The sequence below is a fragment of the Oncorhynchus masou genome, chromosome 2 (assembly GCF_036934945.1).
Source record: "Oncorhynchus masou masou isolate Uvic2021 chromosome 2, UVic_Omas_1.1, whole genome shotgun sequence".
NCBI lineage: Eukaryota > Metazoa > Chordata > Actinopteri > Salmoniformes > Salmonidae > Oncorhynchus > Oncorhynchus masou.
Window position 1 is genome coordinate 43,065,939 of NC_088213.1, and position 19,051 is coordinate 43,084,989.

The 19,051-nt window shown below is 42.6% G+C and overlaps 2 protein-coding genes across 5 annotated transcripts in view; one reads left to right on the forward strand and one right to left on the reverse strand.

Moving 5' to 3' along the window:
* Window positions 1-151: 151 nt before the first annotated feature.
* On the forward strand, window positions 152-6,070 carry LOC135553067 (ras-related and estrogen-regulated growth inhibitor-like; the record flags this gene model as incomplete). Its single annotated transcript, XM_064985153.1, has 6 exons — window positions 152-200; window positions 294-367; window positions 748-898; window positions 1,432-1,519; window positions 1,812-1,947; window positions 5,984-6,070. Coding segments are annotated over 6 exons (585 nt in total), but the record flags the coding sequence as incomplete, so codon positions are not given.
* The window catches only part of LOC135505233 (PHD finger protein 21A-like), a 50,290-nt gene continuing 33,509 nt past the window's right edge, over window positions 2,271-19,051 (reverse strand). Inside the window, exons 6-18 of one of the 4 annotated variants that reach the window (XM_064924418.1) lie at window positions 14,644-14,817; window positions 14,286-14,540; window positions 13,851-13,934; window positions 12,877-13,197; window positions 12,238-12,360; window positions 11,785-11,836; window positions 11,538-11,617; window positions 11,198-11,258; window positions 9,842-10,008; window positions 9,130-9,285; window positions 7,172-7,247; window positions 6,968-7,071; window positions 2,271-6,849 (exon numbers count right to left, since the gene is read on the reverse strand). In XM_064924418.1, coding sequence (XP_064780490.1) covers window positions 6,451-6,849; window positions 6,968-7,071; window positions 7,172-7,247; window positions 9,130-9,285; window positions 9,842-10,008; window positions 11,198-11,258; window positions 11,538-11,617; window positions 11,785-11,836; window positions 12,238-12,360; window positions 12,877-13,197; window positions 13,851-13,934; window positions 14,286-14,540; window positions 14,644-14,817 — 2,052 coding nt within the window. In that variant the 3' untranslated portion in view covers window positions 2,271-6,450. Of the gene's footprint in view, window positions 6,850-6,967; window positions 7,072-7,171; window positions 7,248-9,129; window positions 9,286-9,841; window positions 10,009-10,097; window positions 10,121-11,197; window positions 11,259-11,537; window positions 11,618-11,784; window positions 11,837-12,237; window positions 12,361-12,876; window positions 13,198-13,850; window positions 13,935-14,285; window positions 14,541-14,643; window positions 14,818-19,051 lie in introns of all 4 variants that reach the window. The other 3 variants (XM_064924427.1, XM_064924443.1, XM_064924434.1) reach the window with 3 other exon arrangements.

The following is a 19,051-nucleotide window of genomic DNA, read 5'->3' on the forward strand; positions in this document are numbered from 1 at the left end:
ATGTTCATTTAGTATGATGTTTACAATGCTATTTACTTATATTTACTATCAGTAGCCTGGGCTTAGCTAGTGTGGGGAGGTCTATGCAAGGGGAAATATTTAAAATACCTGAGTGCTCATGGTCTGCTTTGTTTGAACTTCACCCCTGTGTGTTAGATACATCACCAAGCGGTTCATTGGAGAGTATGACCATCAAAAGGGTAAAGACTGCATCTAATTTTACTGTCACTTATGCAAGTTGTCACTTGACTATATTAGGCTGACAGCATTCTGTCTGTGGGGTTCTCATACAGGAGTAACATACAGGTGTTGGAAAACTGTGGACAAGGAGACCATCGATTTTGAAATATTGGACACAGCCAACAAGGTACTATCCAGAGACTGAGGTCATCATGCTCTCGGCTTTAATCGACCTCAGAATTAAGTCTATATTTTTACTTTTTTGAGGATTTGTTTCTCTCTGTCCTTGTGTCAGGCCTCTATAAGCCCAAAGAGGAAGAATACTCTCAGGCTCAAACAACCAGACCCCCAAACCATTCCAACAATTGTAGAGAACAAAACAAACTGGCGTATGCCCCCAAAAGTGCTATGCCTCTGGTAGAGTCGAAATGTTGCCATGAACAGACCACTTTTGAGAGCATAAAACCAGTGTACAGATGTATCTTGTTCTTTATTAAATGACAACTCAACCTTTGTGGTCCCCCCCCATGTCTCTTGTTATCGCTCTCTCTCTCTCTCTCTCTGCAGGAGTCTGTGGGTTCTGCAGCACCTTCTCTTGAGAGATCCATTAAATGGGCCGATGGTTTCCAAATTATGTATTCCATCACAGACCGGAGCAGCTTTGAGTCGGTCTCACACTTAAAGAGGATGAGTATTGATCACGTCAAGCAGACCCTGGGTGAGATGACAACTTTAAACGTGTGGAAACACCAGGAAAGGGCAATCAAATGGAGTCTGGAGTGGAGGGCATCTCATTATTGCAGAGGTTACATCTTCTAAGAGGCTATAGGACAGCCTAGAACCCAACCCACCCATGACTCTTTTCAAAACCTACTTTACATAGGCTAGTCCAGCTGTCTTTTCATTGGCGGATATTACGCTTTTGTATAATGTTTGTCTAATCTATCATAATGATTCCATTAAATCACTCATGACTAGGGGAACAGGTTTTTATCAAGGCTGTGTTAAGCTGAGTTTGACTGCTTACAGCTTTTGCTGTAATAAAATACGCAAGCCACTGTTACACACCAGTACAGTGATAAAACAGTAGGTCTGCTTATTGTAACTGCAAACGTTATGTGGTGGTTGTCTTTTCTGCATTGCAAGATAGACCATCTTAAACAAGATCATCTCTGTGTATTGTATTGTGTGTGTGTGTTTTTTGAGTCCCTTTAATAGGTTTCTAAACTCTGTTTCGTGCTCTTTCATCAGGCATACCTACTGTAATAGTTGTGAATAAATGTGACATGGAGAATGGTGGTGCAGACAGGAGAAGGAAAGGCCCTGCCAGTGATCTGAGGTGACATGTTTCAATTGATTCACTTGTCTGGTGCCATCAGCAACAACTTCCATTCCATTAGCCTTGGAACACTGAATCATACCACATTTTGAAGATGTGTGAACTAAAACGTAGTAAAAGTTTTTGCCGAAAAAAGTGAATTAAAATATAAGCAGCCAGTGGTGAATGATCCATGCTGGAAAACCATTTCTTTGTCCCTCAACCATATCCATACATTAAATTGACAATGTCCAATTGTTTTCAGTGGGTGATGAGGAATGGAGAACTGATCTATAGCCTCGTGTATGTTCAGGTGCAGCTTCTTTGAGTTGTCTGCGGCGGAATGTTCTGTGGCTGTGAAGGTAGCGGTTGAGAAGTTGGTACGAGAGGTGCGTCTGGAATACCAGCGCCACCTACTGGCCATGGACAGTCACTCATGCTCCCCCGCAGCAAGACCATGCAATGGTGATGAAGGCATTTCACAGAAATTATACACACACAGTGTGTCTATGGTATATTTGGTTAATGCACAATTGCATAGAGGTTCACACAGCTTTGATATGGCAACATCAATGGGAGTTTGACAGAAAGCAGCTGAAAATGGATCGGAAGTTGCACTTTGACCTGGAGGTATTATCTCTCACTACCACCTGTTTGACAGTGAATTGATTGCTGTCTACAGTGTTTGTAAGAAGAACTGTCACACACACTACATCTTGATGGCTGTTCATAATCCGGATATGTTTATACAGTGAGAGAAGAGACGCCACAATTACAACTTTGTAATTTTATTTAAAAATGGTCAAATAAATAAATACAAATTGATCGAATGCTCCAAAAAATCTTGACTCACTCTGAAACTGCAATGGAATTTGCCAAACACTGCATACAAATAGCTGCATAAAATAACTCAAGTACAGGAAAGAGGTCAAATGAATCAGTGGATCACAGGCAACAAAAAGGATTGGTAACAAAACCGTAGTCAAAAATAAACAAATACTTCTTTTAAAAAATTATTGTGAAAAAATACAACCGACAAATATTACAAGAGAGTATGCAGTCTGTGCAATAAACCATTTACACTATATCCAGCACATTAGTGCCTTTGACTTGCTTGATCTGCTACAATGCATCTTAACAAAGAGGAAGAATACTTTACGTTGAGAAAAAAAGCCTTCTAAATGAATGAAATGATACGAGTGCATGAAGTAAGAAGTGGGACAGAGGTTTACAAGAAAGGGGGGAGTCTCCATATTGATGGCAATGAAATGCAACTAAAATACTTAAAGGCCACAGATGTGACGTGATTTCGCATGAGAATAACTGTTTTCAGAACTAATCAAGATATGCAGAGATGAGAGAATCTAATCAATATTGGTTTCCTAATTGGTTGCTCTCGTGAATATTATTTAGCTGGTGTAGATCATAAATGGAAATAAAAAAAATCTTTAAAATCATTCTTTGGATATTAACTTTGTCTATTTTTTTTTCTTACCACAACATGACATTTACTTTCTTTCATAGCAAAAAGCACGAGACAACATTTGAGTTGGCCATACCCCCCCCCCCCCCATCTTCCTCCCTAAGTCAGAAAATAAAAACAATTTCGCCCATAATATTCAGCACTTTGCCTTCAAAGTTATGATCCAATAAAAGTCACTAATTGAGAGGGACATTTCATTTTCTATGTGAGTCATTGGGGTACGTATACAGTACATTAAACATTTAATGGTACAGCTGTAGCTTTCAATATACTGCTGTAACACTTTACATTAAGGTAGCCTATACCCTGGTTACTTTATTGTTCCTTATTCATTATAATGGGTTATAAACTAAAATCTGTAAACTACTAAATAACAGTCTTATGAACGACTTGTGAATATTTTATGAAAGGCACCTTAAAGTAAAGTGTTACCAAGGTTGGAAAGGTGAAATTCAGTTCTATATATGAAAAGTAGGAATGTTTTTTAAAAGTATAATCATGTCCATACAATCTATTTGCATATGTAGGCATAGGTTTGTTGAGGTTTCGACAGCTGTAGTTGTGTTGTTGGGCTCATCATGCTGAGCACAGATGGGGGCATGTATTTGCTGAGATCCTTATTATTTCTATTGCTTTAGAGGCACTGAGAGCCACATTTTTCTAAGCTTCTGCACCAAAAAAAGGTCCAATAAAAACACATCAAAAGGGATTATAAAGATAAGATGAAGAATATGTCAATTATTTAACAATATTCAGAAAAACAAATCTGGCCCTAAATTATACATTTTCATGGTAAGTATGTGTCATTGCTGCCACTTCTATCATTTGCATCTTGACGCGTGAAGATGGCAAGTCAGGAAAGAACTAAAGGATTTAACACTGTTGAGTGTTCAACCACAAGGTGCATTATAATATTTGCTAATTGCTTGTATTTGAGGGACTTGGTGGAGGGACAACTCAAATAGTCGTTCAAATCACAATCCTTATTTTTCATACACTGGCAAGTCAAGTCAAAATGAATCGGAACTCTCTTACACGACTCAGAGCAACTGACCCCCTTTGTAAATACAATAGGTTCCCATTTTAGCCTATTATCTCAGTTCTGTGCAAAGAAAAGTAGATTTCCTGAAGTGGTTCATCACAAATAGACAAGATTTCCACAATTCATTGAATTTTTTTTTGTGACACTCAAACAAGACCAACAATACACCGAACTGTTTGTTCACGAGGCGCAACATTTTCTTAAGGCAATTGCTACACAACGACAAGTACCCGCAGGCCAAAAGGAAGAGTGGCCTCAACACAAGACACTGGACTGGGCCATCACTTATTCTTTAACTAATGCTCTCCTTTTGATCTGGCGATAGATTAAAAACCCGATCTTGCATCTTCTCTTGTGCTTTCCAGTTAATTGCATTATTATGATGATTTGTTTATGGATTTTCAAACATAAAACATTGCCATGGTTCGGGTGCATTTCATGTCAGAGGAAATATATAGAGCCCTGTAAAAGCCTTTAAACTCTCTAGACAAAGGCACCGCCAGGGGGACCCATACCGTATGATGTAGTACAGCAAGTAGGCCCTGTGATGAAATGATATGTTTACCGGCAACCTATTCCTTCAACGTCCCTAATTTCAACGTCCCTAGTTTCACAACTAATATATCGACATTGCATTGCAACTTTTAAGGACTTAAACATGTAAAACGGCAGGTTATGAACAAAAGCTACACATACTGTACAAAAGTGTCAAATGAAAAGTGACTTGTCAGTGTGGTGGTGTAAAATATAATCGTTCAAATGTTCATATTTACTTTAGACATGTTTATGGCAGGATGAGGGTATGTGGTTTGGTTCCAGTTATTTTTTTGCCAACAAGTTTGTGCTTTTCCTATAGCATTCCTGACCATTTTCCCAAACAACATATGGTACAATGTCATTGCCACGCTCTCTTTTGTATGTCTGTAACTACCATGCTAAATTTGTGCCTATCTACGGGGACTCCTAATTGAAACCTTAAAAACATTATATAAGAAAATAGGACTGTTTCCCTGCTGTATTTGGATACAATAGCATTTGGCAGTTATGAATTGAGCATATTGAATAAAAATTCAATTGCAAGGAACATCTTTTAAAAAAAGAAGAAAAAAAAGAAGCTATTTACATAGTTTCTTCCGGTTCAAATATATTTTATAAGAAACCAAAGTAATGCAAAAGAGAAAAGCACTTTTGAAGAAGCATATCTTGATGTTCGAAAACTAGGAAGACATGAATAGAAATATATTCCCCCAGAATAAATGGTTAAGTTTCCTTTAGCAACAGATCATGACAAACGGACACAAAAAAAACCTCAGACAATATCTGAACTGATAGTCGCTAAGTCCCCCGTGCATGCCAAGAGCTGCAGTCACATGGAATATCTATGCCTCCGAACGTATCAAATCAACAAAGTGGTCAATCATATTCTCAAAATAATACAAAAGGAACGCTAGCTTCAGCAACAATGGAAACGCAAAACAAGTCATGATAAGGTGACCTCGTAAAGAAAAACATCTTCATTGTCAATGAAGCCTGCAACGAGTCCATGTGATGCTGCTGAAGACCACAGACCGTAAGCTGAATGCTGGGCTCCTCCCACTGTAGCCAGTCTGTCTGGCTGTCTGTTGGGCAGCACTGAGGTGACAGTGGATACAACTTGAATGTCAGGCTGACCTATGTTGATCCATCATCTGTCCTGTGATGTAGCTTTAAGCTGTACTGTCAGAGCTGTTGGTGGTCGTAATGGGGGCAGGTGGGATAGATGGATGGAGGTGAGCTGGAGCTCCTGTAAGACAAAAAGTGTGATTTGGGACTAATCAGATCCCTCAGGCAATACTTCAGTGATTTTCAAAACTGTTGACAAATACTGCAGCAAACAAAAACCTCGTCCCCTGGTAGTTTACAAATTCCAAATGGCTGTTATGGTGTTTTGGTTGATCCAATTGTTTCTGATGTGGTGTAGGTGGTGGATCTTCAGGCGAGCGGGCAGGTCTCGTCTTTGGACATCTCGGATCCATCTCCCCTGAAGCTGCAGACTAAGACACCCTAAGAAACCATCCCCACAAAGAGGCGCTATGGCGACTATTGGAGGCACACATTGGTGTGATGTTTATTACTATTAACAATATCGTTATTATGAGTAAGAGCGTCAATATCGTCAGACTTGAATATTAATCTTTGACCTCGAATGGCATACCACTGGTACATAAAGTCACCCTCTTTCGTCCCTTTCCCTTTCTCCGTCTGATAATCATAATGTCCTCTCGGACAATCCAATAATACACAAACTAACAATAACAACGACCCCAAAAATATATATGTCGGTGTGTGTGTTAATCGATTGGCAACTTTGGGCAACTTCATGGGGTGCTTTATCTTTTTCTTTCCCTCTCTTTGGGGGTTCCTGTCCCTGGACTGGGTGGGTGGGTGTTATTTGGCCCCCTCTGCTACATCCACAAGGGCCGGTGCTATAGTCTGGGGAGGCTCAAAGGTTTTGCCAAGGCTGCTGCTGTTGAGGTTGTCCATCTCTTTAACGTCCTCTTTCTTCCCTTCCTCCTCGGTCGCCCCGTCCGCGTTGTTGTTCAGGTCGTCGCCGCTATTGTTAGTCATGTTCTTGTGCTCCTCGGGACTTGTGTCGTCCGTGTGGTCAGCACTGGCACAGTCTGCTCCTCCATTGGTCAGGCTGGTCTGGAGCGCTGGCGGTGAGGCCTCAGGGGATGGGCAGAAGTTGATGCCCTGAATGAGACGCACCAGGCCCTTGACCTTTTCCAGGGAGTTGTGCATGTCCCTCTGACGGGCCAAGATAGTGTTCTTGTTCTCCATACATTTCTTTAGAGAGAAATAGGGATAGGCTCATTAGTAATTAACCATCCAGTGCATCTATTGTTCTGAGATGACTTCACACGCCTTCAGGGTTAGCATCAGTGTCATGCAGTGTACTACTTACCGTTATGGATTGGCTCAGCTGTTTGACCCTTTGTTCTAGCTGTTCTCTGTCCTGCTTGAGTTCCAAGCTCCACTTCACCAGTTTCTGCTTCTCCTCCTCTTTAGCTGTCACATAAACCATTACAGTCAACATTAAAGTGTTACATTAGATGAACACAAATTCATTTGGAGGTTAGCTCTTTTTAAGATCTGGCTTCTCCTGTACCTGCTTTATATGCAATGTAGGAATGAACAATAGCGAGGGTTCCAGGCCATGGGATTGCCTCATCTTTCATCAAAATCTAAAGAAGAAAAGGGAAAACAATTGAATCCATGTCAACAATAGACTTAAGTTCTGCTTCTTTTTTTTTAATGTTTAAATAACCATTCAAACATCCATTATGTTTCATTCGTTTTTTTTTTGGGGGGAGGAGACAAGTGAGCGGAGAAATACAATATAATTCAAATACTGAGCTATATAGTGTATGCTCCCCCCCAAAAGTTGGGATATAATACGAATATAATTGTTTAGAGAAAGAGATTTCCGTTTAACAAGTTATACTTTCTTCTCTCAAAAAAGGTAGCGCTCAAAAATGATTGACACTCCTAAAGATTCTGATAAATGAAGTCGTCAAAAGGTTTAGTATTTGGTCCCATGTTACTAGCACTTGTCATTCTACAAACCTGTTGGATGCATTTGCAGCTCACGTTAGTTTTGGTTGTTTCAGATGATTTAATAAATAAATGTATCCTAGTCACTTTTATTGTAAATAAGAATAAAATATGTTTCTAAAAACACTTCTACATGAACGTGGATGCGAACATGATTACAGATAATCCTGCATTAATTGTGAATAATGATGAGTGACAAAGTGTCAGAAGGTCAAAGATCATGCCCCCAGCCGCATGCTTTAACCTCCCCTGTTATTGGTAATGGTGAGAGGTTAGCATGTCTTCAGGGTAGGATCTCTGGCCCTCTGACTTTATCACTCATCCTTATTCACAGTACCATCCACATTAAATGTACAAGCGTTTAGAAGCATATTAGATTGTTTATTTGCAATAAAAGTGACTCTAAAATGGATGAATCAGCATTAATTTTGTATTTGGCACAAAATAATCTGAAACAACCAGATGAACTGCAAATGCATCCAACAAGTTTGTAGTCACTTGCCTAGGTAAATAAAGATGAAATTAAAATGTTTTTTAAAAAACGAAATAAACAAGCTTGATGTAGTCCTTGCGTGCTATGAATACGGGACCGAATGCTAACCTTTTGACTACTTTAATTCTACGAGTATTTATGAGCGTCAATCATTTTGATGGCTACTTTTGAGAAAAAAACATTACTTGTTAATAAAAATATTTTCCTAAACAATTGTATTAGTTTAAAATAATATACTCCCCCCCCCAAAAAAAAACCAAATGTGCATAAAATATAGCTCAGTATTTGAATTATTTAATTTATACAGTTATTATTGCTCATCTTTATCAAGGGTGTCAACAACTTCAGGCCGCACTGTATATACTTTAGTTGAAATTGCCTGAATTCTTCGCCCCACTTTTAGATGTTCACACAATCATGGCTCTGAACGCTGTTGTCAAGGAGTTGAGGACAGCGAGACAAGACCGTGAATCAAATGATTATTGGTTACTGTAGGTTATCATACTGTATGTTATGGAAACATTGCACAGAGGGATATTAACATAACGCGTCTTCCCTTTCAACCAAGCTACCAAAAGTCCAGGGACACATCCCTTTGGAGCACTTCCACATAAAGTGCACAAATCTTTCATAGACCAGACGAACAAAAAAATAACAAGATGACAGTGCAAGAAGCATTTTGTACAAATAATGAAGTGAAATGCATGGCGCTTTCTCGTGCCTGTTCAAAAACGTTGTTTGGAGAACATACAAAGCTAGGAAACAGTCTTATTGCTCAGACCCCCTACACTAAGACAAGCTCTGAGATTCCTGAGAGCACCAGGACAAGGTGGCATGAGTGGTTCTCACTGAGGTTTCACCCTTCTAATATCTCACTCTGACAAACTGGCTTGGATAAAACAGGGGTGGCTGTGGCTCAGCTGGAGCTTGTATTAGCTGCATTTAGTGTATGACCGGCCTGGGAACTGCTGGGGGAGCTTCTAAGAGGCTGAGACTGCAGGGACAGGTGATGCTGTTACCTGGTCGTGACATTTGGGGCAGATCCACATGCCCCTGGGAATGGTTTTCAAGGGTGGAGCGAGGCAGTCCAGATGGTACACACGTGCACATGTGTCACACATGAGCAACTGACCACTGCGCCTGCACACAGTGCAGAAGTCCTCATGGATGTCTCCCTGTCAGGAAGAATTGCATCAATCAGTATTGTGGCTCACTACGCCCAACAGATCATACCTGGATATGTGGGACTAGAGGAGAGGGGAGTCGCACTTCACTGAATGACACCGGCCCAATCTGACTGTGCTTTCAAACTGTTCACATTGTAATTGTGTTTGTGGGCACTGGGTGTTGTTCACACGAGCCAGTTTTCACTGGATGACCGCAAGTAATGTTGCTGGTCACGGTACCCTACCAAACCCCAAACACCACTGTCAACAGCAATGACGTGCGATGCGTTGATCCAAACATCCTCAGCCAAAGGAGTGAGGGACTTTTCACTTTGTAAGGTTATGGACACCAGGACACACATAGATTGTCACACATAAATGAATGATGGATATAATGGCATGTAGGGTGTAAAAGTGAATGGATGTGGAAGGTTTCATGTTGTAAGGAGGGGTGGTCTGTCCTGAAACCATAGGGCCTCAGGGAGATACCACTGAGGGGGGGGTGATTTGGGGGAGGCTTCCTCTAGTCCTGGTAGGTGCAGTGGGCTCTCCATCATCTACTTACATCCCCGGAGCTGGGTCTAGGCAGAGGGAGGGTGTGGGGGTGGACGGGGAAGTGAGAGCCCCCCCTCTCTGGCCGGTGGTTGGCCGGGGAGGCGGAATGACTGCTGGTGGGGGATGTTGGGGTGTGAAGACCCAGCTCAGGAACACTGCTGTATTTGGGTGGGCGACCTGGGTGAGATGAGACACGACAAAACAAAACAAAAACAAAAGAAAGGAAAATGGGAGAACAAAATAAAAAAAACATTCTCATGACATACCTGTGACAATGGGTCCTCATTGGCTAGCGCATAAGGAAGAGGAGGAGCACAGACAGAAGCGTTAGTACACAGCGAGGGGGAACAGCATGAAATCGGGTCAAGAGGAAGGGTGAGCTGGGCAAAGCTGACAGTTAATTTGGACAGAAGTTCCGAGAACAAAGCAGGTCAAAGCAAGACATAAGCCACATTGAATCGACCCGCAGGGCAAGACTTTGTTGAAACAAATGTAAAATCTAATATCTACATTATTCCAATGTACTCTATGAAACAATAGGTCAAATATAGCTGCATTCAACATTGTCAGTCAGAACGTGGGAAGCAAATGCTTGGTTCATATGAGGATTCATTCTCCCAAATGTTCTGCTCACAGAACCGCAGTGTACCACTAAATATGTTACATAACAGGCCTCTTAAGTCTGTTACAAACAAATGAGCAGTGAGATCTGACTTGGCTTGGCATGCCATACTAGCCTGAGTTCCACGAACCTGTTTGGTTAACATTCCACGACATATACTCCGTGTAAATGCTAAACATGAGAAAGAGTGGCAAGAAGTGGAATGCTAACTCAGACTGGTACCCAGGCTAATGCCATACACATAGCATTCAGACAGAGACATGGCTCAAATCCACATGGGGGTGTTTTGCTTGGTGGAGTCCTGGGGTGAGCAAATACTGTACAGAGCTGTGAAGCCATCCTCAACAATACATTCAGAGCAGGGTGGGAAGGCATCTTACTGAGAGGGCAAAGAGAGCTGGTTAAGTAGCATGAATTACAGACAGGGCAAAAGCACAGAGTCAAGTGGTCTTAAAAGCAGGAAGTGCAAGGAAAGAGCCAGCTCTATTGCACTAGCATGATAGCACCACCAAAAGAGCTCCGACAGTAAGTCTGGGATGGGGCAGTATCACAGTACAACAAAATGATGTATACTGGTCTCCACCGTTGTATGAGATATGACAGCATAGACTTCCTCGAGGTGTCTGGGAGAGCAGGGTTGTGCGGTCCAATTGACATTGTGTTAGCAAGGTTACAAGGTGGGACACTCCACACAACCCTGAGTAGCTAGATGTTTCCATAACCTGACAGGAGATTCATACTGACCTCTCTTCCTGGTGCCTTGGTGTAGAGGAGTGTTCAGGTAGGTGACGCCGTTCTTCTTACGCTGTAAATATAGGTTGTGTTTACTACTTAGGTCTGGTTCTCGCACACAGCAGACCTAGGACAGGTACAGTATCCAGAGTTGGGGTCGGTTCCATTTCAATTCCAGTCCATTTCAGAAAGTAAACCAAATTCCAATTCCACATTTTTAACCATTGAAGAGAATTGGTATTTCAACGTACTTCCTGAACTGACTGGAATGCATAAGTGGAATTGAGACCAACCCTGACAGTATCATCATAATGCCATAATAATAACAACGTTAGTGGTCTTTGTACTGCACCTCAGGCTCAAACACTGCTCCACTGTATACTGGGTTTGCTGTTGTTCTCCTCTTGCGCTCCTGCCTCCGACTCTGGATCTCTACACAGGTATAAAATAGACCAGGTCAGTATAACACACTGGACATATCTGATGTTAAATTGTCTTCATGTAGGCGCAGACATTATTGACAAAACGTATACAGAATAGGGTGGGGGGCATGCTATATAAAAAAAATATTTAAAAAAGCTCCATTTGGGTCTTCCAACCTTCCAGATGGTCATATGTCACAAGTCCCAAGGATACCATGAAGGCAAGTTTCTGTGGGAGAGAACAAGAAATCACATTTTCATTAAACGTGTCAAAGATTGCCCCACAAAGCTGACCATATACAGTACCAGTCAAAAGTCTGTTTTTTTTAATTTTTTTAATTTTATTTACATTGTAGAATACACTAGTTGAGAGAATGCCAAGAGTGTGCACAAAGCTGTCAAGGCAACGGGTGGCTACTTTGTCTAACACTTTTTTTTGGGGGGGGTTACTACATGATTCCATATGTGTTATTTCATAGTTTTGACGTCTACACTATTATTCCACAATGTAGAAAATAGTCAAAAAATAAAGAAAAACCCCTGAACGAGTGGGTGTGTCCAAACTTTTGACTGGTACTGTACTTCTATTTTCTTGTTGTCATTGCATCTGTGTATAGAATATAGGCCCACCTGGGGGTTGTCCTCTCTCTTGTTCCTCAGCAGGGGTGGAGCGGTGCTCCTAGCGGTGTGTGAAGGGGAGGAGGGCGCACTGGCCGAAGTCTTCGGGTCTGTAACACCCCGAGCTTTAACAGCCTGGAGGGCGGAAGTAACAGAGTTAGCCACACACAACAAGAGCCACAGTCCATCCACAATGGATGTGACGCCCCCGACCCCCACGAGAGACACACATTTTCACACACAGCTAACCAGGACAGAGGGTGGTGATGACCTGGTTTATGTAGGTGGAGGATTCTTCATTCGTGAATGTAATTGGGAGGTCTTCCAATATTCAGTGTATCTACGAATTCACTCTTTGGAATAGTTTGTGGCAGCTGCTCAAGTACCTAGCCATGCACATCAACAAAGCAGGGTGTCTACGCCGACCAGATTGAGTTAAGTAAGAAGCCTGTGATGAACACAAAATAGCAAGGCTAACAGCTGGGTGCTTCTTGGTTTAACAGCAATGAAAATGGTAATTCCACTACCGACGGCCCTACTGAAAATATTATCTGGAAGCTAATAGATTTCATTTGATTGGGTCCACGGAGAAGACTGTAATTTAAACAAATCAAGTTTTGCCCGCCCCCTCTTTGTTCCCCCTCCTCTCACCTTGGTGTCAGGGCTGAGGCTTCTGATCTGAAGGGTCTGATGAGTTGCCAGGGTGGCTGTAATGGTGGCCGGCGAGGTGATGACGATGCCAGTCAGCTGGGCAGAGGGCAGGGTCTTGGTGATGCTGGCGCAGGGCTGGCCGTTTACAACGCATACCTGGTGGATGGGCCCGGTGGTGGAGGCCAGTGAGGTGGAGGTCAGCTTGGTGGTCAACATGACAGGCCGCTGGAGGAGCTGAGGAGCAGCCAGCATGGGAGGAGGCGGCGCAGGGGCGATGGGTACCATGGAAGTGGGCGTAGGCGTGGCTGGTTTAGGTCGGACCTGGTCCACAATATAGACAGGAGGATAGTGAGTATGCAGTATGTAAGGGCCCATGTCTTTTAAACAGTAAGAAAAAGTGCATACCAAATACACAGCATTGTCATTAGCCCTCTGTGATCAACACACAGAGCAGCAACAACAGAGGGCATGCCACATTCACAACAAAGGTTAGTAGGAGGTGGGTTGGCACTGGGCAGGTAGATTGAAGGAACAGCCAAAGCACGTGGTAAGGAACAACACCGCTGACATAGATAGTGAAGCCAGGTAGTTAGCAAGGGGTTACGAAAATGCCACTGAAACAGGTCTTGGGCCAAGCCTTCGGTCCTGAACAAAAAGCATATGAATGCAGGAACACACACACACATCACAAAAGGACACGAGACAAACACAACAAATTAGAAAGAACTTGCTCCAACAGTCCCCTCCAGTAGAATCCCTATTCAGACCCCTGAATAGAAAACCCATTGTAGTCTGGTAGGCTATCCAATCAAACTGCCTCAAATGGAGTACATTTGACGTTATAGGACGTCAGATGATAGCTAACGAATTAAAAGCTGGCCATTCTATGACTGATATCCAGTCTAAACGCCCCCTGCTAGTGTTACTGGAGAGAGGCTGCGGGGTGAGGGGAGGGGAGATCCACGTGGACGAACCTGCGTTAGAAAGGTAGGCCGAGGCGTCAGTCGAGGCGGAGGGATAAACTGAGGAACTTTGATAGGCTGGGCAGTGGCCTGTACCTGCGATGAAACCATCCGTTTACACACATTAGAGAATGCGGAAAACCACACACAGTCTCAAGGAGATAGACCTTCACACAGTGAAGAAAAGTTGGTCCCAGATCCGACTCATTCCTTGTGAAATCTGCATTTGCAGACACTCTTGGGGCGACACAGAAAAGGGCGATACGTCCTCCTTATCTAAAGAACACGGCAACCCCACCTGTGCCCTGTGATTTCAAATGTTTGTTTACAAAATCAGAAAGATACTATTAACACAATCGGAACTTCAGGGACACTTCAGTGTAAATTAATTGTATGTGCAGACAATGAAGCGGAGTGAGTGTCATGCCGGACATACAGTATACTTACAACAATAGTGTTCTTGGGGACTATCCGAACCGGCTCCATCCCCTGATGGGTCAACTTGCTGGATGTCTGAAGGTTGATAGGTGTACTCAGTGAGTCAGGGTGACCTATGCTGGCCTTGGGTGTGTTGCTGATGGCTGTGACCTTGGCGACGGAGGGTCGCGGCGTCACGGCGGAAGCAGGCATTGTAGCGGTGGCAGCTTTCAGTACCAGAGGTAGAGTCTTAGTGGCGATGACCGGGGTGACCGTCATCGTGTTCTGTCCAGGAGAGAAGCTAAGTTGAATATGGGGCTACCCTTCAACAATACAAACAGATTACTATTACAGCAGTGCGTTTGTGTGTGTGTGTGTGAGCAAGTACCTGTGGTGTGCTCAGTTTGTCAGGCGAGGGCAGGGAGGGTGGGGTGTGGAGGTTAGGCAGGGCAGAGGCCTTCCCATCAGGCTGCACTGGGTGCTGGGGCTGCTGATGATCCTGGACCTCCGGATGATCCTGTTTCACCAGCAGCTCTTTCCTCAGCTGCTCCACCACCTTCTTCTGCAAGACAGCGGAGGACAGACAGATTTAAGTCGACAGAAGGAATTCTGGAGTTTTCATATGGATCGTGCTGTCCTAGAGAGGTACATACATAATGATGACTCAAAAAAAAAAAAAAAAAAAAAAACTGTCCAGTACCAGGATATCAAAAGCAGGAAACAAAAGTAAAAAGAGACAAGCAACTGTCCTTGTCAAATGTTATTCTTTACCTCATACAAACTCAATTCCCTTCATTGCTGACTCAGTCATTAAAAAAAAAAAATATATATATAATATAAAAACTATCTTCATAGGCAATAAAGGCATTTTTTGCTTAAACGTAATAGAAAGGCTTTCTGCTTAAGGCAGAGGGAGGTGGTGAGGTAAATGGGACAGAAAGAGCGAGAAGAGAGAGGAACAGCATCTGCTTCAGGTTAAATTCACATTGAAGAGAACAGCATCTGCCTCAGGTTAAATTTATAACCCAAAATAGACGACATCAGCTATCAAACCAAAAAATGGCCACATCACGCACTGAACTAAAGAATCCAAACTGTGTACATTACCCAGTTGATAGTTAAACAAAAAACAAATGTTCTACGTATCCACATTTTTATTCGGACTAGACCTTAATAAAATGACATGAGGATTCTTTTCAAAACGCATGTAGGCCTAAATCCTGTTCCATATACATGTAACCCTCACTGGGCAATACCAGGAAGTGTCCTGGAGACTTCAGGTTATCCCTTTGTTATGGCAAAAAGGCACAGATTCAGTATTACATGTGTATATATTAACCACATCCAACTACTACAGCTAAACATTAATACAAAGTAAATGAGGATGAACAATCCTTCTAGCCTCCTGCAGAATCAGTTCTTGAAACTCACGTTTGGAATTTGTTCCAATAAAATACCGCCTGGAACCGTTTTACACACACTGTGACAAAGACACACAAGGCTGACAGCAAGCGAAGTGGCAGGTGTCCCAGATTCCCCCTGGCTACGGCACATAGGGCACCTACCCCAGTTATGAGCAGCCTGCTTCTAGGCAAATCATCTGTGCCATCCCCCAACAGGTTTATACTGGTTCTGACACAGCAAATCACAAACATTCTCAACGATCTGTAACCTTACCCACTCAGTGAGCATCCAGCCTTATCTGGTAGGCTCATAGAATGCTTTGCCGTTTATAATATTTCCTGCTTTCTTTTATGCCCAGAGAGCTAATTGCTGAACCTTGCACACACACACACACACTTTCCAACTGGCTTGGCTTCAGACGAGTTCACATTGACTGTGGCACTGGCACTGCCCCTCGCGGGCCAGCCAGGAGATAGGGGAGGACACGTATGATGAAGTCAGCACAATGAGACGCAGTTCATTCTTCCCTCACATTCACTCGATTGACGTATGCATTGAAAGCGCCCCCCACCCCCCTGCTGCCTGCGTCTGATAAGACAGAACAGAGTCCGACCGCTCTAGTTCACCTCTGTCCATTCACTCACACTCACTGCAGTGGAAAAGTGAGCCAACGTCCTCTCAGTAGCCGTGGGCGGGCTGAGCCAAACTTTCTGGAGGGTAACTGACTGTCTACGTACATTCTGCCAGAGCAAGTAAAAACACCCAACTGCAGCTTTGCAAGGAAAATATAAGCATTAATTAATAAATATAAATCCCAATCATGTATGTTCTTTCTTACCTTTTATCTGACTTAGTACAGTAAGGATCATGCTCCATTTTTGTTGGTATATATATATATTACTGGCATTGACAATTGTTAGATTCATACTACACTGTTGAGGGAAGAGCTTGCAAGTAAGTATTTCACTGAAATACCATTTCCACTTAATTTGATCCCCAATAGGAAAACAACCTTTAAGTTTCTTCCTATTCATCAAAATACAATATTTTTGTTGATCAAATTAAGCAGTAGTACAATACGGAACAGCCTATTTGGAAATAGATCCGACACGCATTAACAAACTCTCTGAGACCACATGGCAACTGCAACATCAATTAATAACCAAACACAGGCGTGTCTGAACAAAAAGGCCAACCTGTGCATGTAAAATACACAGCTCCAGGGAAGAGCAAAAAGCGTGAGGTTTTCAGAAGTGTTGTTGTGAACGGCATGTGTTTGTGTGTTAGTTTAACAAGAGGGGATGTGTCAGTATTAGACAGTGACTTCCATTCATGTGCTACATCCACCCTCTGGTCCACAATTCCACCACTGCACACCTCTAATGTAATCTTTTATTGGTTTTGAGGTGAGGGTCCTGTCAGCTCTACTGATGATGCTTCCCTTATCTCCTCTTAAACCAGGCATATTTAACTGCTATAGGCGCTGCACTTTCCACCCCTCAGTGCAGCTTTCCACCCCTCAGTGCAGCTTTCCCCCCCCCAAAAAACAGCATTAATTTTCTCCATAGGCCTTGTCCAATGAACCATGGCGGAGTTTGTCCCTACAAAAAGACGCCATTACGTTTGCTCTCTATAGATCATCTTTGGGAGAGACGTGAGTGAGACCAAATAAGTGAACGGACCACTCAAGGAAATAAGCGTCTTAATGAATACTTTCAAGTGATATCCTCTGGGTCCACATTGTACATTTTGTTGTATATGTCTGTTACATTGTCTGTTATCAATTCAACGAATAACGTTTTTGGTGGCAATCAGCTTGGAAAAGCTGCATATTTTGCCTTATGGTTGCATATTATCACAAACAAGGTACTAGGATAGTGAATTGACGTTATGTTAGCTTTAGCTCTCAGCTAGCAAGGACATTTTGCTAACAAAGCTGGAAGCTACCAGCGTCTTCTTCCATTGTAAAGTGTTCTAGTCTGTAATGTATTCGCCCGTTTTGCAAACAGTATTTAACAGTTGCAACATTTCTACATGCCGTGTCGCATTATTCAAGTGGGTTAACTTCTGTGCAGCATGAGTTGGGAGCGAACATTACGCAGCCCAGACTCCCAAGTGCAGGTTAGCAGTAAGTAAGTGGGGTCGGCTACGCTGATAGACAGGTTTGATTCGTGAGACACATTTGACAAAAGGACTGAAAATAACACAAATTCTAGGACCGGACCGTTTAAAAAAAATGTTATAGTATCGAAAAAGTACAGACGTTTAGGTATACCGTGCAACACTACTAATAAGGACTAAAGGCTCAACATTGGCATTTCATAATCTGCTCCGTGCACGCACTCATGTTAAGCCTTGAGGACCGATGCAGTGATTTCTATTATACTTTTTGTTTAACTAATGATTTCGTTTTAAACCAGCCTTTTTTAACGTCCGCTTATTACGGAAATTCTAATTAGATGATCGTGTAAAAGGAATCCACATTAATTGCTTCTTCTTTTTTTAAATCAGTGTAACGCTTCAGATTTTATTTGGCAAGGTCATTGATGCATATGCACGAGCTGCCCTTTAGTGCTCCGCAAAGAAGAATTGGGCACGTTCAAGCTTTCTCTGCTGTTATTGCCATCAGTTACATTGAGTCAATGGACAAATAACACTCTGTGCCACGCACGCGCACACACACACACGAAGCACGCAAAGCAGGACAGCTGCCACGGTGAGACAGGTTTCATCAAAGACCACCCTCATGATTCTGACAGTTGTCCTTCTCAGACAACAGCTATCAGCCGCTAAGGTCTTGGGACATCTTGGGCGAATGCAAGACATCTTGAATCATCCTCAAATGTTCCACCTCTCTTACTCCACTACGCTCCACTTATGCTACAGTATGTGAACTACTGTCCTTAGGTCCTTTTAAAATGTAACTCATCTTTTAGCATAACCGTTCAGTATTATCTGATGCTCAGTAATAGCTAGACCGAGCTAGCAGCTTTTCAGAGACCATTTTTACAGCAGGATAAGTCTCATTATGCAGAAGTCCTTGGGGCATACGGTAGTTCAGACAGTTACATTTCCTTTTGGGGTCTCCTTAGTGATGGAATGCTTTTTGTTGAGGGAACACAGCCTTGTAAGATACGGTAAGAAACCTGCACAGGCAGAGATGACCCCCAGAGGGCCCAATATGGTCACAGATCCTCAAATGACTGAAATCAAAGCGTTTACTTCTTTGATGGGGGACACTGTTTATCAGTTGTATGTACAGACAATGTGGTCAAGGCTTAACATGATAAATGATGAATAAATACGAGGTCAAAAAGACACGAATCTCTCAAAAACCAAAACAGGAATGGACAATAACTACATTTTACACACAGCCTAATGTACTTTCTTAA